This window comes from Chlamydotis macqueenii, chromosome 1, assembly GCF_036417535.1.
Source record: "Chlamydotis macqueenii isolate bChlMac1 chromosome 1, bChlMac1.mat, whole genome shotgun sequence".
Classification (NCBI taxonomy): domain Eukaryota; kingdom Metazoa; phylum Chordata; class Aves; order Otidiformes; family Otididae; genus Chlamydotis; species Chlamydotis macqueenii.
The window spans coordinates 964,013-982,538 of NC_141556.1; the positions used below are offsets into that span (position 1 = coordinate 964,013).

An 18,526-nucleotide genomic window follows, 5' to 3' on the forward strand; every position below is an offset into this window, starting at 1 on the left:
CCGCAAGTCTCGCACTGCTCAACATCTCTGCTCACGAACTCCCGGCACTAAGGAAAGCGTCGCCCATCTCCAACCAGACATCGGGGGGCCGAGCTTGCCTCACGTCGGCCGTGCAAAGCGGATGGGCACGGGCTGCAGCAGGCCCGGAGCCACGCAATGCCGCTCATCCTGGTGTAACCAGGAAAGGCAAAAAGTCCGCGACTTCCGTGCCACACCCCCGGTTCAGGAGCACCTGTACAAAACTTGCACTTGTGGGACCAGAGGATAAAACTAAGACTCCTGGTCACTCCTGGTAATCCACCTTTTACAGCAGAAGCCTGGCAAAAGCAGCCATTTATCACCCCAAGTTATTACAGAGCGTACGCCCTGGCAGCCACTCCCCCGGCAGCAGCCACCTGAACCCCGCTGATCAACCGGCTGAGCCGGCGACAAGCCCAGACAACGCTGCCCTGCCTGCCCCGGACTGCGAGCCACAACCAACGCCCATCCCTTCCCGCAGCAACAAACGCACTCTTCTTTATTTACCGATTTGCGCACAGAGCAGCCTTTTATTCTTACATAAACTTCACAAAGAAAAACAAACTTCCCAAGTTCAACACGTAAATATTTTCAAGCATACATTCGGTTTAAAATGTATAAACACAACTTGCTGTGCGAACCAGACACATCTGAACAGCTCCCCACCATGCGGGAAAAATATTTTACGCGCAAAGTTTTGAACAAAGAGCAATAATTTTTTTTTCTTTTAGACAAACTCAATGTTAAACCATTAAAAATAAAGAAACAAGCTTCTGAACATTGACTGCAAATAGCAAAGCCCTGAAACGCTTCACCCGCAGTGCTCGGCAGCCCTTTCCCCAGTCTGAAGGGGCTGCATCCACCTCGCACCAGAGCACTTCCAACACCAAGAGCCCTCCCTGCGCTTTCTCCGCATAGGCCAGAAAACAAATACCTACTTGAAGCGGACCTTCTCGTCCATATCCACGGGGGGCTCATGCGTGATGAGGTTGACCAGCTCCTCCATGCAGTGCTGCTGGCAGAGGAAGTCCAGCAGCTTGCGGTTCTGCGCCTTGCACTCCTGTAAGATGTCATCTTCATCCATCAGCTCGTGAAGCGTCACATCTTCTTTATCCAGCAGCTTGTCCACATGCGATGTCGTGTTCAAATCGAACTTCCAGAACATGTTGATGGGACGCAACTAGCTGCAACACAAAAGAACAGGAGTTAGTCTTCCACCTCTGCGATTTATTCCTCCTTTACGCAACCTGAGCAGAACACGTTACCGTAACTGCTAGCCAGCTTGTAAAATCAGCTGAATGCCGTGAACAAAATCATTAACTTTTCGCACCAGAAAACAAAAATGACTGGGATTATAGCTGTACGACATCAACAACGGACACAATACCCGCACGAACCACCTTCAACTGCTAGCAGCTTGAACTAAAACCAAGGAGTACGATCACACACAGAAGTGCGTTGCTGGGTTAGAGTCAAGGCTGCTCGCAGACCGGGAAACCACGCTGCCGCTGCAGGAACGGCTTTGGGGTTTTTTTTGTATTATTTGTATTTCAGAGTCACGCTCATCAGCCAGAACTGCAATAATCAATGATTTATCTAAGTGGAAGAAAGGCCTCCAATGCAGACATAACAGCAGGAGATAAACAGAGATACATCATAACTGGAAGGTTTTAAAAAAAACAAATCAAATTACTGGACACTGCGAGCGATAACAACACCAGCAACCCCTGAGCCGCACCGCTAACCCACACAACCCTTATGGACACCGGGATACGCTGTTAATCTCACAGACATCACAGAAGCGTGAGACTGAGCGGCCCTTCGCGGGGCAGAAGAGTGTATTCTGGTTTCACCCGTCTAAAACCACGCGTGCGTGCGGCTGTAAGACCCGCAGCTCCAGAGCCGGGTGCCAGCGGGACCACCAGCCTCTCCAGGAGGAGCCGAGCACGCGCCGCCAGGAACGTACAGAGAGCATCCTTGGCTGGGCCGTTAGCAGGAAATTCCAAAATTCTGAACTCTGACCTTACTGGGGGAAAACCATGGCTTAGAACCAGCGGCTTGTATTACCTAAAGGGTGTATGGTGGGCAGCTAAAATTTGGTCTGTAAAATAATGTCCAAACTCTACCCTTGACACTCTAAACCAGACGATATTAACGATCTCCGCACACTCACCTCCTAACTAGGGTCTGCACGTTCTCCTGCGACCTGGGACTGGGACTTAGCAGGTGTTTAGCAGTCACAGGACTGGCAAAAGGACACTGTAAATCACAGCTAGAAACAGAAGCTGAAGGGACGGTCCTCTTTTCAAACGCGCTCTGCATCTCAAGGCTTTGTAGACACTTGCTGAAAGGAAACCCTCCTCACCATCACCTTCCTTCACAGGAAGCTTCACACGGACATTGCCTATCAGCCCAACTAAATACAAAAATTTTGCAACAGTTCTCTGCCAAAACAGAGATACTGCATATAACAAAGAACGATAACTATTAGACCGACTTGAGCTGCGGCCTCGTCCCACAAAAACACAGTCACCAGGGGTCAAACCCTGCCCAGCTGCACTTTTTGCGCCCCCCAACTCTCCCGTCAGTGCTCGGGGACCCCCTGCCCGAGCAGGGCTCCCCAGCCTCGCTCGCACGGCTCAGGCTGCCCCCCTGACGTCCCCTCTCTGCCCCCGCGGCGCTGCGCAGAGCGCCCAGCGTGCGACCAGAACTGCGCGCTGCATTTCGGATGAGAGTTCACTACTGCCACGCGCATCTGTAAGGACATTCCCCTTCACACAGCGCACTGCACTTTGTGTTACTCGCTTGCACCCCGCTCTACCCCTATTTCTTTCCTTTCTGTTTCCCTGGCTTTTCTCTCTGTTCTGTTAATTATGTTTTTCAGTCAGCTTCCCCAACACACTTCAACTTTTAAAGTTATTAGCTACCTAAAAACAAGACAGCGTTCAGACTGATCTCGAAGAAACTCTTCCAGCAGCCTTCCTCCGATTTCCTCTCACCACGCCGCCCTTTGCCATCCCACCACAACGTGGCCAACCCACCCCGACCCCCCAGCCGGCTGTAACCTCTCTCAGCCCTGTTCTGGCTACCGTACCTCCACAGAGAAACAAGATTTACTGAACTTCTTTTCTTTAGGGTATCAGCTGCCAAAGGAAGAGCTCAGATTAGTTTGGCACAATTTAAATTACTGATTTTCATTTCATTTTTTATTCTCGTCTCTTTTTCTGTTCCCTACAAGGAGCAAACAAGGAGCAATCTCCATTCTTCCCCGTACTTCCAGTACCTTCAGGGAGGAGCAGATAACTCCAGCTCCTCAGCAGCGGGCGCCTGTACTCAAAAGGAGCAGCTAGGCCATGTAACTGCCTGAGAATGTGAGTGCAGCCCCGCATTTCTGGCTCCTGTTCAGTGTTTCGGACTGAATTCTTCCCCAGACGCCGGCTCGTCCCCACTCAAACCCCGGGCAAAGTCTAACGGAAGGAGAAAACCCAGGTCCTGAGGGAAGGAGCCCGGGCAGGAGGAGCCGGCCGGCCCCGGGTCTGTACGCCAGGCGGAGGATTGGGTGCCATGAGAGACGGCACCGTGCTGGAGGCCACGGGGGTCACAGAGGGTCTCAAGAAATAAACAATCACGACAGAAAACAAGAGAATCACCATCGCCCCCACGGACAGAGGGGATAAACAGAGCTCAAACAAGAGAAACGCGCTGCGCAGTATCACTAAGCTCTCTTCTATGAAACGAAGAGAACCGGATGAGAGATGCCAATGTGCCACACTCCGGATTATTTCTGTACGACGTGATTTCATACGCCAGGACCACGGCGCTGTTTTTACCCTAACCCACAGCACCATTTCCGCAGCAGCGGGAACGCTTGCTCCAACCATTCATTTTGCGCTCTCCAGCACCCAGAAATGTTACCACGCCTGATCTTCCGCCAGTTCCGCTGCTTGCATAACCACATCCAGGACAGGATTCTGAAATTACCCTCTTTAAAAACCAAACAGATCACAACACTTTCTTCCTCCGGGAAGGTCTGCTGCAGAAGGGGGCACTGCTTTCCAGTCACCAGAGCAGGGCAATGTAAAAAGCTATGTAAAGATCCAATTTTTTAATTGCAGGATTAAATACCTGGGTCCCTTGCAGCGGAACTTTCGCACTGAGCCTCCAACTGAAGGGCTTACAGGAGCTACTAAATAAGACACATTAAAAACTACTAGTTGTTTTATTTCTTTTTACCAATTGAGTCACTGCAATGCATTTTCTGCGCCGTCACAGTTCAAGGATACCTCGCTTGTCCACGTATGTGTCCCAGGATCTCTAAAGGCAAGGGTTACCTAACGAAATCAAGGCCACTGTTAACAGCCAATGCCTCCGTTACCCAGGGTACGGGGTAACAAACACTGCGGAGCTCCACACACTGCTTCAAAGTCTGCCCCAGGTAACTCTCTATTTCAGAGAGCTTTCTTCCATGTCAACATAATTCTTTCTTTTACTGTCTCAGAGATTCTGAAGAAATCAAGAAAATCTTCGCAGGTTTCCCGTCCGTGACACAGCACTGCTGAGACAACGAAGCCCTACTGGAGCGGACTGGTGCTGCGGGACTTGACTACACGGGAACACTGCAGTGATGAGCTCCCACGCCACCCACAGCACAGCCTCCTCACAGCTCTGCCTGCCAATCACAAATCCCAGACGGGTTTGGGTGGGAAGGGACCTTCAAAGCCCACCCAGCCCAACCCCCTGCCAGGAGCAGGGACATCTCCAACCGGATCAGGGTGCTCAGAGCCCCAGCCAGCCTGGCCTGGGATGTTTCCAGGGATGGGGCACCCACCGCCTCTCTGGGCAGCCTGGGCCAGCTCTCAGCTCTCCCCGGAGCCTCCTCTGCTCCAGGCTGAGCAGCCCCAGCTCTCCCAGCCCGGCCTCACAGCAGAGCTGCTCCAGCCCTCCCAGCATCCGCGTGGCCTCCTCTGGACCCTCTCCACCAGCTCCACGGCCTTCTGCTGTTGGGGGCTCCAGAGCGGGACGCAGCGCTGCAGGGGGGTCTCACCGGAGCGGGGCAGAGGTAGAGCTCACAAACACGTTATGGGGAAGTGCACAGCCTCGAGTCCAACAGAAACAGAAGTGAGACCCTGACCAAGCATCACATCTAAAAGGCCGCTTACACCTGCGAAACTCATTTTAAACATCGGGTGTCACCCACTTCTAGTCAAGGCTACAGCATCACGTTTCTTGTACAGCTACCCATGAACATCCAGGCGATGGGCTTCATTCGCGATGGGCCCAAGCGCACCTACTGGGAGGAACGGGGGTGCAAGTCATCCAAAACCCAGATCTGCCCCGCGGCCCATGCACTGCCATCTCCTAACAATCTTCCAAACGGCCCGATCAGTTTGCTCAGGATGATCCCAGTCTTTCAGGAACCAGTTCCCTCCCAAAAGTAGCACAAAATATGGCAGAGAGAAAAGCAGTTTCTAATCTGAGCTGTTTAAACCAACAGCATATTGATTTTTTTTTTTTTTAAGTTAAGTTTTAGCACTACAGCACCGAGCGAGAGCCTCTGCACCCACCCATTCGGCTACTGCAAACGCACTCCCGTAACGGAACGTCTGCGTTAGGAACAGCCATCTGAATTCCCAACCTACGTGACACGGCTGCGACAGCAATGCTGTGGGGCTGTATGGCGCGTTCCTTGCAAACTGTTCTTCGGATATTTTTAACTAACTATGCTCGGTTATGAATTCACCGAGGGAAGAGTGGCACTAAAGGCCTTAACTGAAGAATGTTTGGGTGCACGCTTAACCCAAATACATATATATTCCATACGTACATGTGGCATACACACGTAAATCTCAGTTTTCAAATTCAAACCCATTACAAATCTGTAAATTCTACTGTTTTTCAAAACTTTTTATATAAATCTACAGGAAAAGCTGTCCCATGTGCAGGAGCCACGCTGGTAAGCTGTCCTCAGGAAAGGAAGCCGGCTCTCGCCTCAGCACAGAGCAGGCAGATCCCCTTCCCAGCCTTCCCCAGACCAAGGCTGAGGAGAACTGCTGCGGAGTTTGGCTCCTCCTGTCCTCGCTGGCGCAGCCAGGCTTCTGGAAGACACAGATACAACTCCCAGCGCAAAAGCTCTTTTAGCTACAGCCATCTCGCAGGCTGCTCAGTAAAATGCAGTGAGATTTGGAAATGCTTGTTCACGGCATACTGAAACCAAGAGAAGCAAGGCCGAAGCACTTCCTGGCAACGGAGTGAAGTTTTGTAATCCACACAACACCTCCGCAAGCTTGACAGCGGAACGGTGCCACACACGAAAGAACTCAAGGAGACGTGCACGCCACTGAAGGACCAGCAGAACCAGCCGCGACCTAGAGGAGCCGGCTGTCCTGGAAGGCCAGACGAGAGAGACGACACGCTGCTGTAACGCTGCTCGTAGGGCCTGAACTACGGTGCCTCTAGCGTTCTCCAGGTCAGCTGTCATCAGCTTTCCTGCCTTATTTACTGGGGGAGCAGCTGTGGATGTTCTTTAATCTCCCTTTTCTGGCCAATACACCTGTAGAAGCCCTTCTCTTCATTCTTCACATCCCTTGCCAATTCACCGAGACTTTGCACACTTGGATGGTCCGGAAGAACTTCCCACACAAACATCCAACACCGGGATGCTCACAGGCCACGGTGGGGGGAACGGCACACCATTACCCGCACCCGGGCAGCACCAGCAGGACAGAAGAGGGGAGCTGCTGCTGAAACCCAGCTATCCCAGCTGCGGAAGCAGCAGGACACATAGGCATACGTACATGCATGCATACACCACACGTGCTGATTTCAGTACGAGCATTTTGGGAGAAGCACATGCAGTCTGGTACAACATACAACGTAACTGATGAAGCACACTAAAATATACTGAAAAACCACAGGACGGAGGGCCAGAAGAAAGTTCCACATGATGGTTACACCCCTATGAATGCTCCAGTTTGAGTTGTATCAAGAAACAAACTAGCATGTCTAGAACATAACAAAAATGTTCACGATTACTTTAAAAAACACTGCCAATCTAGAAAAGTAACTGTCCCATTCTGCAATGACTAGCTAACCAATCTTCTTTGATCTGCTTCGCCCCAGGTAAGCCATCATAACTAGCAAGGCGTTTGTTCTCTCCGAGCTGTGGAGAGCTTGAAGAGAAGCACTCACGCGAAACGAGATCTCCGCATAAAGAACTTGAGCTACTGTGGAAAACTTCAGCAGCACTGATCACCAAACGGCAGCTCGTCTACCAGGACCTACCGCAGCAGACAGGACCCAGAGCAACCCACCTACCGAAACGACGGCGCCGCCCGGTACAGCCCGCAGCCCAGAACCAGCAAGCCCTTTCTTCTGGCATCAGGATATACATCCATCTTCCTTCTAGGACTCAAAAAGTGCGCTTCACTTTCTTCCAAAATACTGACAAGAAAAAACACCTACCGAATAACAGGAAATGGGCTGAGGGAGTGAAAACAGCTGAAGAGCTGCTGAGCATTTCAGCCCAATAAACAACAAACACAGTTTCTTCTTGTGACACATGGCTCACAAAGACCCAACGCTGTTTCCTGTTTGTTTCCTATTTAAACTTGAAGAACTTCTAAACGCCGAAATATGAAACGCGAGAAATCAATAACGAAGTTAAGGAACACAAGGTAACTGTGCAGCAGAAGAGGCAGACGAAGAAACAAGAATATGAGAGAGTATCCCACCTGCTCCAGCAGTCTGTGGCACTGTGCACCCCAATAAAGAAAAAAAAAAGCAGGATTAAATCAAATCAGGGGCATCTTGGGCATCTGATGGCAAAAACTAAAAACCCTGCGCATTTCCAGGACAGAAGACCACAAAGAAGCGGATGCTAACTGCCAACTCCGAACACTCCAGTTATTAAGCGCTAAGCAGGGTTCTGTTCTCCAGTTTTAGGCTCTGGCGGGGCAGTTAACGCAATTTCCCAGCGACCTAACAGCGCAGGGCTCGCGCAGCCCTTGCCAGCCAGCGTGAACGCCAGGGCCCTGCAGCTGAAAGGCACGTTTCACTCCTTACTGCAAAGGCTGGTTTGGAAATGGCAGCATTACCCAGCGTCGCGTGGGGAAGGCAGCAATCAGAGACCGGGAAACTGAGCACACTCTGCTCACTGCAGCTCGGCCGCTACCAAAGCCGACGGGCCGCAGCTGTAACCGAGTGCGTGCAGAAGCAGAAGAGGCCCTGTCCAGAGCCCGCGTGCCTTCCCCCATGGCTAAGGCAGCACTTGCTGGTCAGAGCAGCAGAGGGAACACGCTCGCTACGCTGAGTAACGTTGTGGCTGCACTGCTTCCTCTTGCAGAACTGCTGAATCTTCTCAGAGAACTCAGCCTGGTCACACCCTTTAGCATGAGCTGCTCTCTGCGCTCACTCCTTCCTTCTTTCTGAGGAGGTCTCGGTATCCCCAAAAACCTACCAACAAGAAGAATACCATGACCATGTTCAACATCCAACAAGTCACCACGTCCAAGCCACCGACATCTGCCCCGCAGCACAGAGGAGGGGACCCTACAGAGGAGGGAAGCACGCGCGGCCGTCCCTCCACCAGCAGGAATTTGAGCTTTTCCCCACGCTTCTCAGTACCTTCCAGTGCGCTCTGGTGCTCTGCCCAGTTCAGCCAGGTGTGCTCAGCTTAACGTGCGCATCTGCCCCAAAGCCGAGGAATGTCTCTCCTCTTCAAAGAACACATGCTTTTTCACAGCTTTGACTCTTGGCCTTACGGAGGCAGTGTCAGCTCATGGATTTGTTACCCAGACACAAAACAGCTAAGAAGCAGTGAAGTCTGCTAAGAGGACTCAAAAATTATGAGCCTGTCATTAGGTCCCCGCTCAAAGGACAGCTTGCCGTACAGCTCTAGCAGATTTTAACAAGATCTGTTACTGACGTCTCTGACCAGAAAAGCAACACAGCCTGTCCATAGCTGCGTGGCGTCTCCCGCCTCCTTTCCCTGACAATCGCCAACCTCCCAGACACCTTCCTGGCACAAGGGACAGCTGACAGAACAGAACAGAATAACTGCTTCATCAACAACAGCTACTGAGTCTCCGTCACCATCACACCATCCTCCTTCTCCCATTCTTTGGCTGTAACTGCTGAACTATTTGACCTTCATCTCTAAGTGAAGAAGACTTGGGCTTCAGGTCTCGAGCAATGACTGAGCGGTGCTTTCTGCAAAAGCCAGGGAAGTCAGGAGACAGAGGCTGAACACTAAGGCACATCAGAAAGCAGCAGGGAGAAACAGTTCTGTAAGGTCTGCTGTACAAACACATACCAGCTCATTTACGGTCACACAACAGGTACTGCCGCCGTCCATTCAGCCTTCCCAGCATTCAAGGTTATTTATTCGACGTCCAGAAAAGCATTAGAGCATATCACAACACGACCCCAACGCACTAGGAGTTTCAGGGATGTGGCAGTAAGTAACAAGGCCAGAAGTGGAGCATCAGAAGCAGCCGCCTAACCTGGAGTGCTAAAGGCATGGAACTCAGGAATTGGTTTTTCTAAGAATCTTTAATAGGAAGAAAACCCTCCAAGTCATTACATTTCAGCAAACTGCTCGTCCTTAGGTCTCGGTGACGAAATGGCTATGCTGACACTGACAGCAGCACAGCAGCTCCCACTTGGAAAGGGCTTTCCATTCTGAGGTGAAGAGGGAAAAGCTTGTCAAACGCAGAAGGCCCATTCCCCCTCCCCACCAAGCTGTCACTATACAAAAGTTTGGGGTGGACTTCTGATTCAACCTTTGCTACTGCTTCAAGAACACGCCTTCAGTGCTGAAAGCCTCTTCAAGCGCTGTCAGAGCTCCCCAGCCACCCTTCTGCAAAGTGTCTGCTTCCCCGACTTCGAAACTGCCACCACCTTGCATCAACCTGCTCCAGAACGGGCGGCCCAGGTTTCCAGGCACACCGGATGGCTTTCCGACCCTCAATACAGGGCTGAGAAGGAGAGGAAAGTGTTTGTTAACCCCGCAGGCAAGAAGCCGAACAGAGCCCAAGCCTCAGCTTCCAGCACCAGCTTCTGGCTGATGACAATCTCCCCGTCCGTAAATGAAGAGGCTTTTCGGATTTGCTTGAAATACAGAAACTGCTTTGGTGGGGATCTCTTCATTTCTTGGATATTCTCCGAAAAAGCAGCACACCGCCTCAAAGGCGGCCTGAAACAGCACGGAGATGCCTTAGCAACACGCTACGGCAGTCTCCAACGAGACCAGCCTCCCCCAGAAGCACAGGACCTGGACGCTGGGAAGCACGGGAAGAGTGACCTTTCCTGGTAAACTGCCTCAACCTTCTGTCACCCTTTCTTCACAGATCATCCTAAGCCACACCTGAAATCTCGTGTTTGATAATTATCAGTAAACGCATCCTACGAATACCCCGATCTTTTTAAACCCATCTGGGCTTGCAACCAAGAGCGTTCTCTGACCATACTGAACTTTCAGACTGGTTGGAAAAGTCCTGTTTAAACCAGCTGGTTTGAATCCGCTGCCCATCACTCCTCCTCCCACCCCTGCCGAGCCTGACACTCACTTTCTCCCGACGTCTCTCGCAGACGTGGAATGGACGTGGAACGGAATACAAACCACCGGTCAATTCTGAAAAACCAATCGCCTCTGAAAAGCAGAAGGAGGGAGTGAAGCTGAAAACCGTGCGGACACAAGGCTACAGCGCAGTACACAAATAATTCTATCTACAGTGATGGCATTGCGTACACTAAAACCACTGCTTTAAGTCAAAACTGGCTAAGGAGCACACGGGGATGGTACAAGCTACGGAGTAGGAGAAGTCAAAAACTTCGAGTTGTGCACAGCAGATGAATTAAAAGAAAGTTGCTCTGTAAGATGGCTTTTTGGAAACACGAAACTGGAAAGCTATAGTACAGTTTTTTCTACACATAAGAAGTTAGAGTTAAGTCTCATTTTTTTTTGTTTTAATGTGCTCTCCACACCGAAATGCTCAGTATCTTTGGAAAACTTATTGAAAACCAAAAGGGTGCAAACAAAAAGGAGCATTTGTTGGAGTTTCTTGGATAAACTCAAGGAACAGAATAGAAACATAAGTGCTTTCAGGACCATAACTAAATAGTTATAATCCAAAAAGCATTTTAATTTTCTCATTTTACGAACCATACTCAGCTATTCAGCAGCCGCTCTTCCACCCAACCTCACCCCACAAAAGGCCCGTTCCTGTAAGCTGCCACGGTCCGCTCACTCTCCCCATGTCCCAGTTTCCAATTCTGTAGACCTGGGCAAGTCCTGAGCTGCACGAGGACGCTGCGCAGATTAACAGCTGTGAACATCTCAAAATAAGCTTCCCATCAGTGGGTATTTCTTCACCAAGCTGCCGTCCCCCACCGCCGGCCCGGCTTTATTTGCAGCCCAGGCAGAGTTCGCTGGAGACACCCAGGGGCTGCCTACGGCCATGCAGATATTCAACACGATCCCCGCTACACGGCCTCTCCCGTCTCGCTTTCCCGCCTCGAACAAGTGAAAAAGAGCTAAATCAGAATAGGAGAACACGAGGATAAACAAGTCAGGGGCAAGGGTCACATTCTTGCGGCTCAAGATAACTCCTGCAGTTTTTCTTCTAAAGCTGTTTCTAGCTCTTTTATTTGGGGAGAAAGAAATGTTCTCATCGTAACTGCTGCAATGACATTTGTCCGGTCTGCAAGTCTCGCTGCAAGAAAAGGCAGCGAGAAACGCCACGCACCGCTCACACCTAGCAGCAGCAGCTGGAGCTCTCCCTGTCCAGCAGGAGCCTGGGAGCCCAGCTGGGTTTGGAACGGACCACGTGTTCTGCGGGAATTGGACATCTTCATGGAAATACGGATCAGAGCGATGTGGAAGGAGCTGACTGAAGGCCACGGAGCAATTCTGCCTCCCAGTCAGCTAGACACGTCATTCAGGACTTGAAGCCTTAATTGTCCCAAGTGCTTTAATCAGCTGTGGAGCAATTAGCGGCACTGGCCTTTAACACTTCCCAATTGTCTCCAAATTACATCAAGGAATCACCCTTAGCTTTTAATTCACGTTTGTCACAAATGTGAAATAAAAAGTCCAAGTTGCTTATTTTCGAGGAGCTGATCCAACCACAGCGGCACGGCCGATACCAGTTGCAGGTAATTTTATCTGGGCCACCCGCTTACTGAACGGCGTCCTTAAGATCCAAAATAATCGAGGTATATTTTCAATCTTTATGCCTAAGTAGCACTTCCCCTGTTCTCTGCTCCTTTCATACTGCAACACCACAGCGTACTAGGAAACTCTCACGGAAAGACAGCTCCGGAGCAAGAGAGGGGGGCCTGGGGAGGATCGAGCCACAGACTGCCAGACCAGCAGCAGGGAGAAGGTGCGCTCTGCTGCCCGCTGACAGTCATCTTTGCCGTCAAAACAGAATTCACAACTTACTCTTCGGATTTGTTAGCTTTCTTCTGTTCTCGCTCGGAGCTGCAAAAATGAGACCTTTGCAAACCAGGCGCGCTCTGTCCCGTGGAAGGAACACGGCATTTCACTGAAGGCTGCCACCAGCAGGAAGCTCTGACAAATCATGCCATTAAAAAAAAAATCCCAAAGGACAAATTTCATATTACAAGCACAGCAAGAAACATGTCAGGTTCAGAATATCTTCTGCAGAAGACAGATTCGATTCAGATTCGATGAACAGCTTTTAAGGCAGGCAGGTGCTTTCCAGACACACACGGAAGAGGGACCATCCTTGCTCCAGACGGGATTAAAAAAAGGAGGAAAAAACCATAGGCTACTCAGCAGACAGCACAAGAGAAAGAACTGATCAGAGGTGGCCAAAGGTGTTCCGTATTTGCTGTTTTCCAACGGTAAGTGCACTAACCGCTGAAACTTTTTGTAAGCCCATCTTTAAGCCCAGCCTACACCAGCGCTCACCCACGTAAGCCAGGGAAGGAGGGTTTTGTCAGCAGTGTTCGCTCTCTTAGCACGCCTGAGTCGGCAACGTATCCCTTCGTCCTCCTCGATTTTGTGGGCAAGAAACGTAGCACACACAGCTCGGAGGAGGCAGGTTTGTTACTCTGGTAATTCCACACAGCAACAGGAAGATGAAATACTTCATACATTTTTTAAAACAAGTGAAACACCACAGCTTTTCCATTTTATTATGAAAATGAGTTAACTGGACATATTCAAGACTTGTACCGCACTAAAGCACTGGCACTTTCCGGTTTTAATCCGGATGAGGCCCAAACGCAGCTACAAAAGTACCTTTTTCCAGATTTCTGCCCAGCCTCAGTCTTAGCACTTTCGTTTAGCTCATCCACACCAACAGCAAACTGGAAACATCATCTACTTTTTCAGGCGGACACCTCAAAGCCCTTCAAAGCTGCTCCTGTTACTTCTGAACTGGAGCATCGAATGAAATGAAAAACCACCATGATTTAGGGAAACAAGTTTTCCGTAACTATATGCTGTCATTTTTGAAGATTAACTGCTTTACGGAGAGCGTTTCTCAATTTGATACGCCTGGAATTAAAGTGTCATTCAAACACCTGCTATTTGCCAACAATACACTGCAGGAATTTTTTAATATTTCGAAGGCATGCAGAGGCGTCAGTCAAGAAGCAGAACAATCCCTGGCTGCACGCAGATTCCGGGGCAGAGCTTTAAAAACATAAAATTTAAAAAAACAAATTATTTCCTCTTACTGAACACGTTTCAAAGTAATCACTGCTTTTGTCTCGTTCCCTATACAAGCAGAACGTCAGAAGCCTCCTTTCTCCCCTCTGAGAGCTGTAACGGCTGTTTCACCCCTTGTGTCTCACCTCACCCATCCCTCCACTTCCCAGGGATTTCCGCTTTGTGGCCTGGATTTTATTTTCGTTAACAATTAGGGGTGAGGAGCACATCTTTCTAGAGCCTGCACCCAGTACCATCAGTTTGGTAGGGGCACCTCTACCCTTTCTAGAAAACGTCAGGAGTCTGCAAAAATAACAAGTGATGAAAATTCACTGGCTGAAAGACCAGTCTACGTATCACAAAACTCACAGCGTCTTCCCACGCTTCTTCGGCTGCCATAAAAAATGTACACTGCATCTCCTGCTTCCCCTGAAACCTGGCGTGAATCTCCCTCCTTACTCTGTTTCTGAATCCTGCATTTGCACTGGTGTGCCCAGGACGATTACCGTAGCCAGCTCTGTCGTTACCAAGGGCTGCCCCAAGCCTTCCTCAACACGGCACACGGACACAAACCCCACAGCGTTTTCCAGCCTTTCAGAACGCTCCCAGGACTCCAGGAAGCAGCAAAGATGAACACAGAGGGACAGCAATCACCACAGGCAACTCCTTCTGGAAACTGGGAGGAAATCACCAACATTTACTGATTTTTTTATTTAAGCCCACTTCTGATAAAATAAAACATGCAATGTTTTCCACTTCCTTACTAAGTGGAAACACATGGAAATGCTGAGAGAACTACATTATCCTACTTGTTTCCAAAGAGAAAGTATTTTTAATGCTTCTGACTCTCCTGTAACATCCTTCCTCTTACAAAAATACAAGGACAAACGTAATTTCAGCAGCTACGGCACAGCTGAAGACTCTTCCCAGGTCCCATTTCATCCAGTCTGTCTCCTCAGCCTTGACAGGCGTGGATTGCTGAGATGAATTTTGAAGTCATTTTATGATTTTTTTTTTTGGCTAAGTTTTAATTAAAAATCTCCTTTATTTCCTCTATGAGCATAAAAAATTTTAAGCTTTGCTACACAGAGCAAAAGAAATTTAAAAGTCTAGGTAATTCTCTCGAACTGCAGTATCTGGGAAAGTTTTAGAACTCACCTGCGAGATCACCAGGACTCGATGGCATTCACCCAAGAGCTCTACACCTTTGAAACGCAGCTACTGGACAACTAACTGCAGGGAAGAAAGCATCACTTTCTTTAGCCTGGTGAACCTGAAGCCTAAAACTAGCTCTTCAGGCAAACTGTTACACAACTGAAAAATCCACAATGAAAACACAGAGGTGGACAAGGCCAGTACAACTGATTGTTCACCTGAACTCCCACAGAAGTACTTTGTGTAGGCTTCTCCAAACAACTTGAAAGGAAAGCTCTCTTTTGTAAATCAGCAGGTGGTCAAAATGTGAGAAATAAATCAAAAGCAAATTAAAAAACACCCCAACAAAATAGAAAAAGGTAGCAAGCAGAGTCCCAAAAGAACCAGTGCTGCTCAATGTATTCATACGTGATCTCAGAAGAAAGATGAATAGCAAGGTAGCGACACTTACTAGTGACAGAAAAATAATTTAGCTTAAACGTGCCAAAGCCATCAGAACCAGCCACAGAACGACGTCACGGCAGGCAGCCAGGCAACCGAGTGGCAGACTGAACCCAGTGCTGACAAAAGCAAAGCGCTCAGCACGGCAGAAAACCCCCCGCGGAACAATGACGGCTAAGTTAGTTCACAACACTCCAACCAGGGACGCGTGGCCACCCGCACCTTTGGACAGGAGTGCCCACGTCTTTATTACGGGCACCTAAGGAAAAGAACTACTTGTAGGATGTGTAAACATCACCAATGGTATTTGGGCAGCAACCGCATCACTTCAGGTGAACTCCTCTTTCTGAAAGGAGGACAAGCAGAGGATAAGCAATTTGCCCCTGTCCACTGTGTCCTGACTGGCAAATCCCTTCCCCCGGGCTTGGTTCAGTCTAACCCAGGAGCTCCCCGGGACCAGTCAGCGTCTGCAGTGTCCTCTGGATCCTCAGGAAATCTCTCATTCTCCTCCAGTTCTGCAGCCAGGCTGCCTCCTGCTCGTCTGAGATGTATGCCATGCTCTCCTGCGCTGCAAGTTTCCTTCCTGCTGAGCTTTCACACACTCACACCCTTCCGCCTGCCCCAGCCCACGTCCTGGGAACTTCTTCCCCCAGGTTTGCTCAGATGATCCCAGGAAGGAGCCATCTCCCTTCCTTCTGGAGGAGTGCTGCAGCCAGGACAAAGCAAACAAGCCGCCCTCCTCCGTGATGCACGGCAACCCTTTTGAAGAAATATGACATTTTAATATCAAATAGAACAGATCTTGTTTGTTACAGCCACGTGGAAACGATCTTGGAGCCGCTGTTCAAGGATATCAATCGAGAGCAGCAGCCAAGGAGGTGAAGGTAACGTCAAAAGTTATTAAAAGAAAGAATAAGCAAGCAAACAGAAGGCATGACATCACTCGACTATCGTGTGTTTGCATCTCCAGCGCCGGTCTGGTTAGCTTCTCTCAGAAGAGACAGGAGAGCTCAAACAAGCACAGCTGGTCTGATGAGCTGCTCTTAAAAGAGACTGAGCAGGACGAGAAACAGCACCGCTTCTAATGGAACACGCATCCAACCTGACCTGATCCACGGCTACGGCTCAGAAAAACAGGGACAGAGAAAGGCACGAACGATATTAAGGAGGTGACCAGACAGTTACTTACAGCTTCCTGTAAACCCAAGATGGGGACACCTCACCAAGTTATCAAGCAGCCAACTCAAAACCAGGCAGAATGAAACATTAATTATGCTCTGCAGGGCAAGAAGAAACCCTGGGGAACTCACTGCCACCGGTGGTTATGGAGTCCAAAAGCTCAACTCAGCTCAAAAACTCACCGGGTTACACTAGTTCATAAAACCAGGTTTATAGAGGACCCTGAAATGTTTTACAGCCACTGCTGCTTCAGACAAGTCACTCACCCGGGTGACTGTCAGAAAGGAGTGCCTGCCCTACACTGACACTGTCCTAAAGGTCTGCCAAGCACATCGTTAGCAGGAGCCCTTACCTTACCGGAGGGTTCTGAGCCACCGGCCCTCAGGGATGACCGAAATTTGCCAGGTTGGGCTATGTTGTCACTTCCAACTACTATTTTTTATTTCTAATATATCTCACTGGTGTAGACGGCCATGAATGTCTGGGCACCATCTGCATCTGCTCTAGTTCCTAGATGGCTTCCAGAACAATTTTCACAGAATCCCAGAGGGGTTTGGGTGGGAAGGCAGCATTAAAGCCCACCCAGCCCAACCAACCCACTGCACGGAGCAGGGACATCTCCAACCGGATCAGGTTGCTCAGAGCCCCGGCCAACCTGGCCTGGAATGTTTCCAGGGATGGGGCATCCACCGCCTCTCTGGGCAGCCTGGGCCAGCGCTCCACCACCCTCAGCGTAAAAAACTTCTTCGTTTCATCTAGTCTGAGTCTACCCTCAATTTTCACCAGTTTCAAGCCACCAGGTCTGCCATGCAGCATGAATATAACCAGCTCCACCAGCAGTAGCATCTTTATTTAGAGCTCACCTAAAACCTGCGCTTTTCAGCAACAAAACTTAAGAGTCTCCTCCCTCTTTTAGGAGTTTTAAGAATGCCTTTAGCTAGTAACCCGTTCCTCTTGGGAGACCTTGCTTTACGTAAAAATCTCTTGCCTTTTTAGCATTAAGAAAGCTTTTCCTGAGTTACTGAAAGGAACACAACTGAGTCGGTCAGCTCCACTGTCGGCACCAGGAAGGATCACGGCGCTCTCCCAGGCAGCCAGTCCATCTCCAAATAATCCTGAAGCAGCGAATCCCCACGTGCTGCACGAAAGGGCAGTTCCTCTTGCTTGCTTTAAACTGTCTGCTTGATAGTTTTGTTGGATGCTCCCAGTTTCCCACCTTACGAGCACCTGTGAGCAATCACAGCCTACTCACTTTCACCGCCCCAGTGACAAGGAGTACTACGTGTCATTTCCATACTGCTGCTTCTTGGAGCAGCCACAGGCAGTTCCCAGAAGTACAAATAGCCAGCAGAAAGAAAAAAAAGAAGTTCCATCTTCTTCCCATCAATTATGTATATGAAATTAGAGGTCAAGTTTTGAGCAGCACTTACCAGTTAAACCTGGATTTAGGGAGCGACCTGACCAAGACCCCATCACCAGACTGCAGACCCAACAACGGCAGAACGGAGCGTCCCAGCTGTACGTAACCAGCTCTGAACCTCACCAGTAGGACCGTCCCGGTGCCACTACAGTTCCCCCTCAAATGCCTCCAGGTATGAAATCCCAAGAACAACGTCACCAGCAACCACCAGAACACGTAATACAGCGTTACATCGCACGCTGGCATTCCCGAGCTGCAGAAGGAAAGGGAGATGTGCGTACCTTCAGTAGAAGTTATTTCAAATGTGAAATCTTCTCCACGGACAGAGAAACATTTGGGTCACAGTTCCTGGAATATACCCAGCTTCAGAAAATTATTTTCATCCAGTGTGAATTCTTCCTCAAGCTTCCTATCCTGGAAAACATTTTTAAAAGATATTATTAACCAAAGGTAACTGAGGGCCAAAGATTTATTCCCCCCCCCCCCCCAAAGAAACTTCCACACAACCTTCCAGCCCAAAGAAAAGTCTGACCAAGACCGTAGGTGACTAATGCTCTTTGCAAAGCCATGACCACGGCAGACAGACTCCTTCCAGTCACCCCCAGGTTCCGCAGCGCTGAGGAAACGCGAACCCT

The 18,526-nt window shown here is 49.6% G+C and overlaps 1 protein-coding gene across 3 annotated transcripts in view; it reads right to left on the reverse strand.

The window, feature by feature from the left end:
* The window catches only part of PPP6R2 (protein phosphatase 6 regulatory subunit 2), a 96,947-nt gene that overhangs the window by 50,833 nt on the left and 27,588 nt on the right, over positions 1-18,526 (reverse strand). For all 3 annotated transcript variants that reach the window (XM_086743817.1, XM_086743807.1, XM_086743824.1), the window contains 2 exons: positions 18,173-18,305; positions 957-1,202 (listed from right to left, as the gene is read on the reverse strand). In XM_086743817.1, the coding sequence (XP_086599943.1) occupies positions 957-1,183 (227 nt within the window). In that variant the 5' untranslated portion in view covers positions 1,184-1,202; positions 18,173-18,305. The remainder of the gene's footprint in view (positions 1-956; positions 1,203-18,172; positions 18,306-18,526) is intronic.